The sequence below is a fragment of the Monodon monoceros genome, unplaced genomic scaffold (assembly GCF_005190385.1).
Source record: "Monodon monoceros isolate NGI ecotype Baffin Bay Population unplaced genomic scaffold, NGI_Narwhal_1 Super_Scaffold_5, whole genome shotgun sequence".
Taxonomy (NCBI): Eukaryota; Metazoa; Chordata; class Mammalia; order Artiodactyla; family Monodontidae; genus Monodon; species Monodon monoceros.
The window spans coordinates 102,855,709-102,869,429 of record NW_021703782.1 but is presented as its reverse complement, the minus strand read 5'-3'; the positions used below and the strand labels follow the sequence as shown (position 1 = coordinate 102,869,429).

General features: G+C 41.2%; 1 protein-coding gene across 2 annotated transcripts in view; it reads left to right on the top strand.

Annotated features, from left to right (window-relative positions):
• The first annotated feature begins 628 nt into the window (after positions 1-628).
• NR6A1 (nuclear receptor subfamily 6 group A member 1) overlaps positions 629-13,721 on the top strand; it is a 202,885-nt gene continuing 189,792 nt past the window's right edge. Inside the window, exon 1 of one of the 2 annotated variants that reach the window (XM_029202823.1) lies at positions 629-888. In XM_029202823.1, coding sequence (XP_029058656.1) covers positions 789-888 — 100 coding nt within the window. In that variant the 5' untranslated portion in view covers positions 629-788. The remainder of the gene's footprint in view (positions 889-13,721) is intronic. The other variant, XM_029202822.1, reaches the window with a different exon arrangement.

Below are 13,721 nucleotides of genomic sequence, written 5' to 3'. Positions count from 1 at the left end.
GCCATTCTGTTCTTTGGGCAGGGGGAGAATTAAAGAGGAGGAAGAGAAACTTAAACCTTTCCCGCCCACCCGGAGGTAAAAGGCTTTAAAGAGTACTCCGGAAAGCGGAGTTTTATAGATTCCATTAGCATACGAACGCAGTCACCTCGAGTTAAACTCCGGCCCTTTAATCTCGGGCCCAATTTGTCCCGAAGCCGCGGAGGAAGGCCCTCGTGAATACCCAAGCTCCGCCCCCTCTAAGCCCCGCCCACAGGGCTGGGCTTCATTGCACGTGCTCACCCGGCTCCTTCGCGATCCGCCTTCTAGGAAAGACTCATTCTCGAGGCGGGGGGATACGAGGCGTCGTAGGGGATGTTGAACATGGATAAATCACAATAAAGAGAAGGTCCTGAAGCAATCTTTATTCAATTTTTACCAGAAGTTTTCATCAGGGTTCATGGTATTGAAAGGCCTTGGCCTTCCCTTCTCAAGGCCGCTTTTCCTTCCTCCCACCCCTTCAGTTGGTGGGGTCCCGCGTGGCCGGCCTCGCTCGGCGGACTCCAATTCCCAGCGTGCCCCGTAGGGCAGTGCGTGGCAGCGGCGCGTGACGTCGGGGGTGGGAGCTGGCCAGTGCTGAGGGGGCGCGGCGCGGAGGGGCGCGGAGCCCGGCGGCTCGGGGCCCAGAGAGCGCCGCGGCCGGCAGCCCGCCGGCCCCTGACAGCCCCCTCCCCCCCGGCGGACGACGACGACGACGAGGGCGCCGGTCATGGCGGAGCAGCGAACCGAGCGCGGGCCCTGAGCACCACCGCATGGAGCGGGACGAACGGCCGCCTAGCGGAGGGGGAGGCGGCGGGGGCTCGGCGGGGTTCCTGGAGCCGCCCGCCGCGCTCCCTCCGCCGCCGCGCAACGGTGGGTGAGGGGCGTGCAGAGTCTCGCCGGGCGAGAACCAGTCCCCTACCCCGGGGATTCCCCTCCTCTCAGCCGACTCTCACTCTGGGAAGCCGCGGCGGCCCGGGATCCCCTCAGCGCGGACCTTCACCCCGGTCCCCCTCGGCGCGGACCCTCCCTCTCCTCCCCCTTCTTCCCGGTTCCCCTCCGCGCGGATCCTCCCCCTGCCTGGTTCCCTCCACCCCGACCTTCGTTTTCCCCTCCCCTCTGTCCCCTCAGCACAGGCCTCCCCTCCCCCCGTCCCTCTGCGCGAATCCTCCCCCCTCCCCCAGGTCCCCTCTGCGCCGGCCCCTCTCGCTCTCCCCCGGTCCCCTCACCTCGAGTCCCGTCAGTGGGAAGCCCCCTCCTCCTCGGGTTCCCTCCGCTCCCAGCCTCCGCTTCCTCCCCCCGGGGGACTCCTCTGTGGGGGTCTCTTCCCCAAAGGGTCCCTTCGGCGACGAGCCCCTTCCCCTCCCCCCCACAACTCTCCCCCACGCGGGTCCCTCCTCCCTCCGTGGACTCTCCCTCTGCGCTTTGCCGCCGCCACACCCTCGACCCCTTGGTTTTCTCTGCCCCTCACCTTTATGGAGCCTCTTTCCCTCTCTTCTGCGGTGCCGCGCTTCCGTTGCTGCCCCAGCCTCCACCTCGGTGCCGACCCCCAGTTCCGTAGCTGCCGGCTCAGCGGTTCTCTTCTCTTTCGGACCCGCACCCCGCCTTTCTGCGCTCCTTCCCCGCGCTCTCCTGCCCGCCTGCTCCCCCGCCCTGCTCAGCCCCTTCTGCCCGCTGGCTCAGAGCTCCGGCCCGACCGAGTGCCCGGGACACCTGCCTCTTCCCTTCTTAAACCCGTCTGTCCTGGCCCGCGCCTGCCCAACCTCAGTTCTCCTCTTCCTTTCGCGATCCGGGAGCCCAGGGCCGGAGGATTCCTCACCTGGCCCGGCCCTTCCCACCGCTCTCTCCCTGCCCCCACGTCCGGGCCAAGTCCTCAGGTTCCTCGGGGCTGTGGCTGGGCCAGACTCACCCTCCTCCCCCCGGCTCTCTGCTACCCCCGCAGGGTGTTTTATTTGTATCTGTTTGATATTTTCCCCCTCAGTGTTTGCCGCGGAATGTTTTTATTGGTAACGTGTAAGGAGCTTTTGTGAGGTCGTAAAAGGTGAACTTTTGAACTTGGAAAGCTCCCTGGAGCAATTAGCGCAGGCGTTAGCCCCGGGAGGCCTGCATTACAAAGGGTGCTCGTACCGGCCCGCAAACGCTTCGGCGGCAAACCCGATTTATTTATTTATTTGCCCTGCCTTCCACCTTTCAAATCTCCTCATTTCCGAATAAAGGGCAGGCTCTCGGAGATCGGTGTCTCCTCCCCTCTCTGCGCCATAAACGCGCAATTCTCTGAAAGATCTAGGACCGAACAGTGTCTAACAAGTAACAGATTTCAAATTGAATGCAAACACCCGGGACAGTTAGGAGGCACTAAAAATTAATTGCTTTAGCGAGAAGTTTCTCAATCAGGACAGTGACCTGGCAGGTGTGAAGAAAGTAACCTGAAAATAGGTCACTTGGGTGCTCAGTTGTTGAATGAATGAGGAGCTACACAAGGGGAGAAATCTTGGGGTGGATCTGCGCCTTTATAAATTTATTAACTCATCAAACATTTATTGCCAGTTTGAGTAGATCTGGTATTTTTTTTTTTTTTACCAGTTAAGGGAAAAGTCTGTTTCCAAGAGAGCCTGGTTAACTTCACTAGATGTTGCTGACCAAATAGTGATATGTTTTCAAAGCTCTTGTCCTTTTCTGAGATGTCTGTGATGTGTGGTATCTAGGTGGCTGGCAGTCCCTTGGGATGTCTTTGGAGACTAATTTCTGAATGTGAACATGTTTGAGATCAATAAAATCCCGTGTCACAAAGGAGGAGGCTGGAATCCAGTTAGGGTAGAAGGAGACAGTATCATAGGAACAAAGGATTTCTTTAGTGCTTTTGACTTGTGAGCTTTTTAAGAGGTGATTTGGTTTGGTGTTAATGTGTTAAAGTTGTAAATCGTGATGTAAAATTTATCATGCTGATTTTTTACCCAAGTCCCAGATCCTATGTTATGGCCCATATTAGTGTGTGTATTTTCATAATGCCTTTCTGTGTGTCTGTACTTCCTGTATCCACCTGTGCGACACGTAGCTGATGGATTGTACTACAGACAGTACTTTCAGCTCTACTTGAGAATATTGTTGTAAGGGAAGCCTAGGAACTGCATTTGCTATTAATTATTCATTAGTACATTTTAAAGAACTCAGTGGTAATTTTAACTCTTAATCAAATTTCCCTTTTGCAGCCTCATTTCCTCAGTCCTCTGGACCATTTAAAAGAATGTTATCAAGCAATACATTTAGGCTAAGGTGGCATCAGTCCAGTTTAGTGCTACAAATATTTCCTTTTTGTTGAAAACAGAATGGGATTTTGGCAGTTTGATGGGCTTTAAAGAAAATATGTGAAACATTAGACTGTTGTGGGAAGTTTTATTTTCTAGTGTAAAAATGAGCATTGTCTACTGTTTTACAATTTATGTTCATTATCTTTTATAACTTAACATGCTCACAGAAGAATTACCAAAAAAGAAAAAAAAAGTTTGGAATGGTGGGACCTTTTTTTTTTTCTCGTTCACTTACTAATTAATATTTTTCTCCAAAAGTAAATGAAACTGCTTAGGTTCCAAGCAGAGAAAATGAATTCTCCTGGCTTTTTATCCTAGCGACTGATTTCTATTTTATATGAACTATTTGCAGTAGATAGCTATCTAGATAGGAGGTCTTTTGGTTTGTGTCATGAAGAAATAAACTGGAGGTGGAATTTTAGAAATGTTTTCCTGCCAGAAATGCCACTGATGCTGAATTTACAGTCCTTTAAATGGTTTTAATGGTTTTTATTATTCTATTGCAGTAGAGTTGCTAGCCTTTTGATGCACCATCACCCTTCCAGGAATTCCCTGTGCTGACTCCGCTAGATATTTTCAGTTGTTGCTTTTAGGTTTTGATGACAAACATGAACTCACTTAGTCATATTTTTAAAGGAAGATGAATGATTTGAGGAAGTATATGCTGAATATTGCACTTGTTCATTTTATTTTAAGAGAATAAGGGAGTAGACTTAAATATTTCAAGCAAAGGAAGATAATAAGCCACTCTAAGTAATTAAAGGCATGTTTTATATAATTACACTTTAGAGGAATTGGAGAGTTCACTAAATAACATCATGCCCTTTTTTTGCTAAGACCATAGCATCCGAATGTTCATCCCTGAAAATACATTAGCAGTTGTTTTCCATGACAGTCTAACTTTTCAGTTCTGTGACTTTAAAGATCAAGTTAGTTCTGAGTCACCTCAGAATTTTCTACTTCCATTAAAAAAAAAGCATACTATAGTACAGTTGTTCTTTAGTAAAACAGCAAACAGGTGTTTTTTTAGTAGGTTCTGTGACCTCCAAAGAACAGTGAAAGGCAACAATGAACAGATTCATTGGTGATTTTGAGCAGCTGAGGTGTGAGATGACCACGTTTCCAATCTCTTATTTACCATCCACTATCTTCTTTCTGAGCATTTCTGTTTCATGTAATCAGAATATGAACATGACATGTTCCTAATCCATAAATCATTCTGAATTCTATAGCAAAAGTGCGTGTGTGTGTGTGTGTGTGTGTGTGTGTGTGTGTGTGTGTGTGTGTGTATATACTGCATGAATTAGCATGTGAAAGGGAGTTAGCGAGGGGGAGGAGGGAGATGAGCTAATGAAAAAACTGCTGGTAAATTTCCTAAAATATGCCCAAATCATGTATTCTGTATTCATAACTTCTTGGTTTCTCAGATTTTTCTACTTTTTCCTGGGGTTGTGGAGCAAAGGTTTAAATATCTAGGTTTAGGTTAGTGGAGATTGGAGGGTAGAAATGCCAACTGCAAGTATGATATTGGTAAAGGAAGTTTCCATACCACTTCTAGTGCCTGTTGTGCAAGATGGCTTTAAATTGCTAATGATGCTTGCGTGTTCTGGGGCCTGGGGCTGTATTTGTGAGTTTCATCCTGTATTAAGACGCCATCACTTTGTTTTTATAACTAGGTGGGTATTTATTGGTTTGTGTTGAATAAATTGGCCCATTAATCAATTGTATTCAGATGGTAGCTTTTGGCTTCAGAATTTCAAAAGCCGGGATAGCTCCTTCCACATTAGGAGACTATTTTCAGCGAGCTCATGTAGGACTTCGGGGCCTTGTCATAATTTTTGGTTCTTGTATACTTTTGTGTTGTAGCCAAGTTAAATGACATTTTCCATTTAAGTATTTTTTCCATTTATATAATTAGGTTGAAAGTTAAATTTGGGAAGATGCCACTTACGAGTAAATTTTACGTTGTTGGTCAAATCTACTCTATTAAAGTAGGACAATAAAAACGCCTTATTTTGTGTGAACCAGTCGTCTTATATGTGAAAAAGGTTCACAGTCAGAAAAATCAGAAGTTATGAATCAACAGATAAATCTTGCATTTTAGCAAAGAATAAGAGAGTCTTTGAAACAATTTTAAATAGAAGGTAGCTATTGAATATGTCCACACAGGTAGTGATCTAATATACCCAACTCTTTGTAATACTTCGAAAGTATTTCTGAGACCAACAAGTTGTGAAAGAAAACGTTTTCTTTCAAACTTTTGTATTCTTAAGGTCAACTTTTTCCTGGTTCAGGTAATTTCTTAAGGGCTTACGGATGCCTTTGATCGATAACTAGGGTTCAGAAATACCAGCATTATTTAAAGTCCGCAAGAAGTACTGAGCAGGTAATTCTTTTTCGGTTGTTGCATCCCTGTTAGAGCCGAAGATTCAGATTCGTCTGAACTTATTCTTATATTAAAAAACAAACAAAAAAAACAAAAAAACAAACTCTGGATTAACTTTGATATACAGTATTCCAAGAATCAGGCCCAGTCTTCTATTTATTGCTTGTTTTCCACCATGGCTTGTCTTTATGAAAAAGATAAGACTGTTAGACCTTAGATAATGGAAAATTAGAAGAAATTAGAAGAAAACCATTGTGAGGTGGCTAACCTGCCTTTTCAGTGTGGTTTAGAAATAACTATAAATAGAAAACTTTACTTGAAAGATTAAAACATTTCCTACTGTATTTCATTCTTCCCTTACTACCTGCTGTTAAACAGTAGCCTGCAGAGAACAGCTTTTCAAGAAACAGATTTTTTTTTGTTTATGATTATTTAAATAAGACTTTACTATGTAACCTGGTAATTCTAATTAACAGTTAATTGGGGAGCGAACCAGGATTTCCTCATCTGGCTGCTGGGGACCTGAATTGCTTTTCTCCCCACCCCCAGCAGCACCAAATCTTTTGATCCCTAAGCTACAGTGGTTGTCATTTGAGAAAGCAAACTGAGAGAAAATAAGTTGCGAAAATAGTCTACTTTGAGGCTTCATTTGCATCTTGGAAGTTGTTCTTAGAAAAAAAATTATAGGGATAATTGAATCTTTAAAATTTATTTTGAAGGGTGCAAACTCTCATGTCTAAATAGAAAATTCCTGAATTTCCTTAAAAATACATTTTTTGCTTTAAAAATTTGGGGGGTGTTTTAGTATTGACAATCACTATTTCAAAAGAGAAATTATCCTTATTGTAAGTCCACAGGAGGCACTTAAGTGTTTTGAATTTCTTTAGGAATGTGTGTTTGGGGAAAACAAAAGTTAGCCTTTGTGCAGTGGAAAAATTTTCATTCAAAGTAGTTGTGGTTTCTCCATTAGCATTATATTAAAAAGTTCAAATAGAGAATCACAGATTCTTATGTCATATACTTAATAAACTGTATAGTTTGTTATATTAAGAGTTAATTTTAAAAAGTATCTTTAAATGATGAAGTCTTTGGATCTTAATTGCGAACCTTACACCTTTCAGTTTGTTTACATGGGAGAAGCTATTCAAGCATAAACCACAGATGGCGGTAGCAGCATATTTTTCTATTTTCTGGACAGACTCTGGCCTTTAGGTTGGTGTCAATTCTACGGGCACTGTTGATACGTCAGCTGCCAAGTATAATGTTTCCTAAACCAATTCCCTAGGCAGCAACATGTAATGTATTCTGGAAACAAATCCGGGCAATTGATTTGAAGATACACTCTGTGGGTGGTTTGAACCAGAGTAGTGATTTTGCTCTCATCTCAGAGTGAGAAATCATAAAGAGAAATTGGTAATAATGATGGAATTGTTTGAGTAATAAGCTGTAGCACATTGGAATGGCAGTGGTGATATTAGCAAAGGATATATCAAACGTAGATACTTGGTTGAACAACTGTTTGCATTGGAAACAATTTGTAGTTTTTTAGAAAATATACTCAAGAATTATAATTTTGAGGGAGAGAAATGCACAACTAAATTCTTCATGTGGAAGAGGTAGATAGCCCTCTCAACTCTTTATTTCCAACTCTTTATATTTCATAGTATCAGGGAATTTTGTATCTGTCTATAAAAGCATTTCAGAGGTCTGTGAATGCTTGCTCTTCCATCCCATCATTGTAGTGTCAAAATTTCTGTGTTCCTAATTTTTCCCTTTAAAACCATTGTTTGAAAAAGGACATAATTAATTAAACAGATTTTTTTTTTTTTTTTTTTTTTTTTTTTGCGGTACGCGGGCCTCTCAATGTTGTAGCCTCTCCCGTTGCGGAGCACAGGCTCCGGACGCGCAGGCTCAGCGGCCATGGCTCACGGGCCCAGCTGCTCCGTGGCATGTGGGATCTTCCCGGACCGGGGCACGAACCTGTGTTCCTTGCATCGGCAGGTGGACTCTCAACCACTGCGCCACCAGGGAAGCCCCTTTCTTTCTTTTTAAAAACTCTGTAAAGGGGCTATGGAGGAAAAAAAAATGAAAATGAGTTCATATTAAGTTTTCTTTACTTGAGACTAAATGAAGTTCACGTCACTGAGTTCTCTGATAAGGCTTTTGTTACCTGCTACATGAAACCTGTTGCTTAACTGTTAATTATTTGTGTTAGAAATTTTCCAATAGAACCTGTTTGCTCACCAAGGGTGGATTTATAATTGTGGAAATAAATCTGACAACACAGAAATACTTTATTGCTTGATAAGAATCATTGCTATAAAAATTAAATACTTACGAGATAAAAATCCTATCTTGCTTTTTAAAACTTCCATCAAGAATAGTTGTGATAAACCATAATGGAAGAGAATATTAAAAAAAAGAATGTGTATATGGATGTATAACTGAATCACTTAGCTGTACCGCAGAAATTAACACAACATTGTAAATCAACTATACTTCAATTAAAAAAATAAGTAAAAGAAAAGAACCCAAAATTATGAACATAAAAGAAAAGAATAGTTTGCTTGTTTGCTTTCAGTAGACATGTTTGGCTTTCACAGAGACTTCTAAAGTTGTGATTTTGGCAAAGTCAATTTGTAGATTGGTTTTCCTTTAACCTGGTTTGCACTGAGAGAGGTGGTAATAAAATCTGTATAGGAGAAGTATCTCCTCTTCTGGTGTTAAGAATACCCTTTCCTAGTGTGAGTAACATTTTAGTGTAAGTCAATTACTGTGTTGTTAAAGGGTTAGGGATTTTCTCCTTAGGGTAGTTGCTAGGTAGTGAGCTTGCTGGCAGAAGAAATGTCACAGAACAATGTGAGTAACAGTAAGGAGTAACTGGATCAGAATTTAAGATGAAGATTGGTGGATGATGAACGATCAGTGTGATATTTGGGCTACCTTCCTGAGAGCTCTCTAGTTATCTTGATGTTCTTGGAGTTTCACGTAATGTACCTTTCAAAGCATTTTTGTGTTCCCCAGGCAGGGTGGGGGGGCAGCTTAGTAATGAGAAGATACATGCCTTTCCTTTTTCATTTTAATGCTTGGATATTATTTCAAGTTTCAGATGAGTTAAATCGTGCTAATTACTAAGCTTAATAACTGAGGCAGATTTGTTTTTTTTCTTCCATATTTTTGCTGTGCTCTCGAAATCTAACCTGCTAGGAGGCTTCTCTCTAGCCTTACAGTCCTTCCTCCAAAATGCCTTTTTAGCAGGATAATAAACCACCTGGGGGAAATCCCCCACTGATATCTATTCAGAGGGCTTTGTTTTTTTGGAAGTCGCAGTAGTAGTCTCAGCAAAGGAGGAAGGATTTTGGTTAGATAGTGTGAGAGGGAAAGAGCAGGGACTCTGGAGTGTGGCAGAACAAAGATCACAACTGTGTGACTTTGTCACTTGACTTCTCTGAACTTTAGTGTTCTCGTTGAATAATAATAGCTAACATTTATATAGTTGTTATTATATAATATTCTTAGCACCTTACATATATCAACTCACTTTATTCTCATAACCCTATGAGGTAGGTGTTCTATTATCATCTCCATTTTACAGATGTGAAAACTGAAGCCCACAGAGGTTAAGCCCTAGATTTTACAGTTAGTAACACCATTAATCATTTGTTTCCTAGGTTTAATCTCTCCTTCCACTCCTTCTCCCCACATACTATAATGTTTCTGAAATTGAGGGTAGGGTTATTAGGACTCGTGACAAAGTCTGTAGAGTGCCAAGCATAGTGTCTGCCTCAAAGCAGACACTTGTGAATCCAGGCCATTTATAGTTGTTAAGGAGGCCCAGAACTCAACTCCCGATAGATTAGAGAGTCACAGAGATCCACCCTTAGAGTTGCAAGTGATTTTTTTTTCTTTCTCTCATGTTAGCTTTAATAAGCCAACCAGAAAACAACTGAGCAGAAAATAATTTTGCAGAATCAGAGATAATCCTTGAGTGCTAAGGTAAGAAGGGGTTTTGAGCCATTCAAGGCAGGGATATCATATCTTGTATCTGTAGCGTCAGCACTAAAAACACAAGAAATTGGTGTTTCATGAATGTTGAATGAATGGACGAATGAAAGCGGTCAGGTCAGGAATCTTGAGTCTTTTGCTTTAATCAGAGCCCTTTGAGTCTGAGTTCTTTGCTGGTAGTCAGAGAAAGTCTGCAAAATATAAGGGAAGGGAATGTGCTTTTCAGTCACTTCAGAAAATTGGGGCAAGTATGTAAGTCAAGCCATGTGTTGAAGCTAAATCCAAGGTTTGACAGGCCCTCCTGGAACCAGAATATAGCTACATTTCTGTTTGGAAATGTAGCTCTCATTATACCTAAAGTGACCAGATACACCAGATTAAGATGCGATGGCCAATAAACCCCTGGCTGTTTGCTTGACTATGTTGGGGAATGTGGTTTAGGAAAAAGATGAGCTTTGTCCCCTATACCTTTTTTATTTCTGCCACACAAAAGCTGGCTATATGAAAAAGAGGAGGACAAATCTAAGGTTGATGTGACCCTTTGAAAATGGAAATATAAGAACCAGTTGTCTAAAGCTTGTAAAATATAGATAGTGATTTCCTAGCAAGGAGATGGTGAGACTGATGTGGCAGTGGGGGTTAATAGATTGTGGTAGCAATGTAGTTTGAGCAGGAAAGGACTTGTGAGAGGAGGCCAACTACATTATTTGAGGAGGTATGAGGCTCAGGAAATAGTTGATGCGCCTAGGTTTTGCCTGGGTTCTCATTCTAGCTTTCTTATAAAGGCATGTCTCCATGGGTCCACGTATAAAATGAAGGAGCTAAATTAGATAATCCCTGAAGGAATTTTCCAGCTTTATGATGAAATGAATTGGGTAAAACAGGAAGTTGCAATTTAGGAAAGCCCTGCCTAAAGCAAATAACTATGGTACTCAGAGCCCAAATTCATTGGGATGATTTTGATTACAGATACTGTTCAATAATCCCTCAAACAATATTTACATTCCTTAATGCTTACCATACCTTGTTTCCCTGTTTAAATTTTAGAATACCTGGCTGCTGTAAAGTCTGTAGGATCACATAATTTACATGAAAATTCTGTTCTCTGGGTCTACCGCATAGAAATGTTTGCAGTTAAAGTTATGACATTATGACAATTTGTAATGTAAACTCGAAATTCAATGTAGAGTTTTCATTTGTTTTTTTCTTTTTAACACGATCACTTTTCTTCTCATTTATAACCCCACCCCCTCAATGTCACACTTTTCTTTTGTAAGTACATTTTCATTCATTGAGTTAAACCCACAGTTCATTTCAGAGTTTTCTCTTATTCCTTGTAAAGGGATTTTTATCTGCAAAACTCATTCAGCATTGAGAAGAGTCCTATCCTGTTAAGATCAAATGCTCTGAGTTTGAGAACTTGGATTCATTAAGGAAAATTGCAAAACCTTCTTAAATGCTGTTGGTCTGGAAAAAGGGAACCCAGCAGGAAAGGGGCGGCAATGTATGGGGGAGGGGTGGAGGGGGGTTAGCAAGGGAGCTGCAGTTGAAATATTCATCAATCATTTTACTGGCACCAGGAAACCAATCAGCCTTTTAGGGGAGAGAACTTAATCAATCACCTAATGTGGGAAATTACAATTGCTTTCCCACAAAAAAATATTCCCTTACTTGCTGACAGATTAAATCTGAAAGATAGTTGGGCTGGCTGGAATTCAGAGCTAACTGCTGGTGAGCAGTTACTGAAAGTACTACTGTGATGAAAAAATGCATTTAAACATTTGAAGATAAAATGCACTATCTGCCGTGAGCCTTTTAAAAATATTTCAAAGTAAGTTTGCTTTTCATATAGTGTGCCCATTAATAGAAAAACAATTACCGAGCATCTATGGGTAGTATGAAGTGTGTGAAGTACTGTAAATTTATTCTCCAAAGCTAGTTTCAGGAGCATAGATAGGGCTCCTGGCTGAAGGATACCCAGTGTTTCCAATGCTGTGTTTGGAAAGCAAGTTTAGAGCGTTGTTTAAGGGACGCTTCCTGGGCAACACAGTTGGAAGTGCTTGCATACAAGCAGGAGGGATTTAGCTCTGTCTTGTATTTAGATTTTAAATGGTGTGATCTCTGAGTTCTGTGCTTGAATTGCCTGTGGCCCTTAGGTTCCTTAGGTGTGAGCTGTTTAGGAATCTAATGATTTTAAAATTAGAAATGTGTAATCACTGTAGAAAATATGGAAACTGAAGGGAAAATTATGTATAATCTTGTCTCCAAGCAACTTTTATTAGCATTTTCTTATGTTTTCTTCTAGACTCTTCAAATCCTAGTTTTTTAGCGTATTGTTCTGATCATACAGTATATACCGTTATGTTTTATGCTTTTTGTTTAATTTTAAGCCTTTTTCTCATGTTATAAACTTTACTGATTCAACATTAACTTATTTAAAACTTTTAATAGCTATATGACAGCCCATTGTTTTTCACTGTTGGACATTAAGATAGTTTTTAGTTTCTCACTGGTATAACAATACTGCTCAGACTATCTTGTGCTTTCTTTTATTTTGGCTTATTTTTTGGGGGATAAATTTTTAGAAGTATGTATCTACCTCGGTGTACCATCGCCATCAACCAGTTTAATTTACACTAAGATATCTTGTATACTAACGTCTAGGACTTACTACTATTTTTTAAATAAATGCCTCATGCTTGAGATAGAATTGAGACACTGGTAGGCTATTTCCTCTGTTCTTATGTTATGGAGGGATATGTGAAGTCGTTCCCAATGCCTTTTGTCCTCTGAATCTTTTAGATTTCTGGCACCAGGCCCCCCATGCACATTGCCTTCTACCCCCCACCCCAGTATCTCCAGCCTGGTCAGAGCAGTGCTTAAGGACCCTTCTGAGGCTGCCTTCTTTTTCCTATAGATCATGGGTGAATGGGTCACAAAGACACTCTGGAGCCTTCTCTGGTTGCCTCTGAAAATTTCAGGAGGATGGATTGGGGTGGGGGGGTGTCTCTGTGTCTTCAAATACAACTATATCAACTTCCTCAAAGTCTTGAATATGTCCTGAAACTTAAAACTGAATTTGATTGGAAATTAAGTACATGGAGAGAGAAGTTAAACTTACATTCCTTTAGATATCTGCATAATCTGCATGGCTTCCTCAGTGGCTGAAACACTGACCCTGCACAGGGTTTGATAGTGAAAAACCTAAATAAATTTTATGCTAATTTGAAGGGCATTCATAATTTTTAACAGGGCTGGTTTCAGAATGGAAACAGATATTTTCAGAGTCTGGCTATCTACAAATTTTGAATTAAATCATAAAACATACTTGCTGAAATTAAGATTTAAGAGTCTTCTAGTAATTTTAAAAGTTGAGGTTGATTGAGAGTAAACACAAATGTTTGAAGATCATTTGCTCTGCTTCTTTGTGTTCACCACTGGTGGTAAGAGAGTTTGCAATTTGCCAAGACACAGTTTTTATAAGGCTCTTTAATAAGAAAGTGAATAAGCCAGCTGCTCTTTCCCTCGACTATACCAATTGCAGACCCTCTCAAATCCTGGTTAGTAATTAAAAGCCTTGAGATGACCTTGAATCTAACTGAAGGACAAAAGCTGTCTTGAGTTAAATTTATAGTCCTTGTTGTTTTCACAAGAGGTTAGGAAGAATCATATTCTATTTGCTAAAACATTAAGGGTAGCCTTGGGTGTACGTTGAAAATCAGAAATAATAAGAGGCACTTTTAAAGTGCAGAAGAGAAGCCTGGAATGGACAAAAAAAAATTAGCTTTGTCATTTCTTCGTTGAGCATTTGAAATATGTATTTGAAGAGGTTTAAGGTAGGGTGATGTTTTTCAAAGTGTCAGTTTGCTTAAAAGATCTTTCTTTTCCCCATCTTAACATAAAGAGATTTTTGAACCCAGTGTTCAAAATCAGAATAAATGTTTAATGCCTTTTAAAAGTAACAGTTTAATTCATTCCTAAAATATTTTACAGGAGTGGGAACTTTG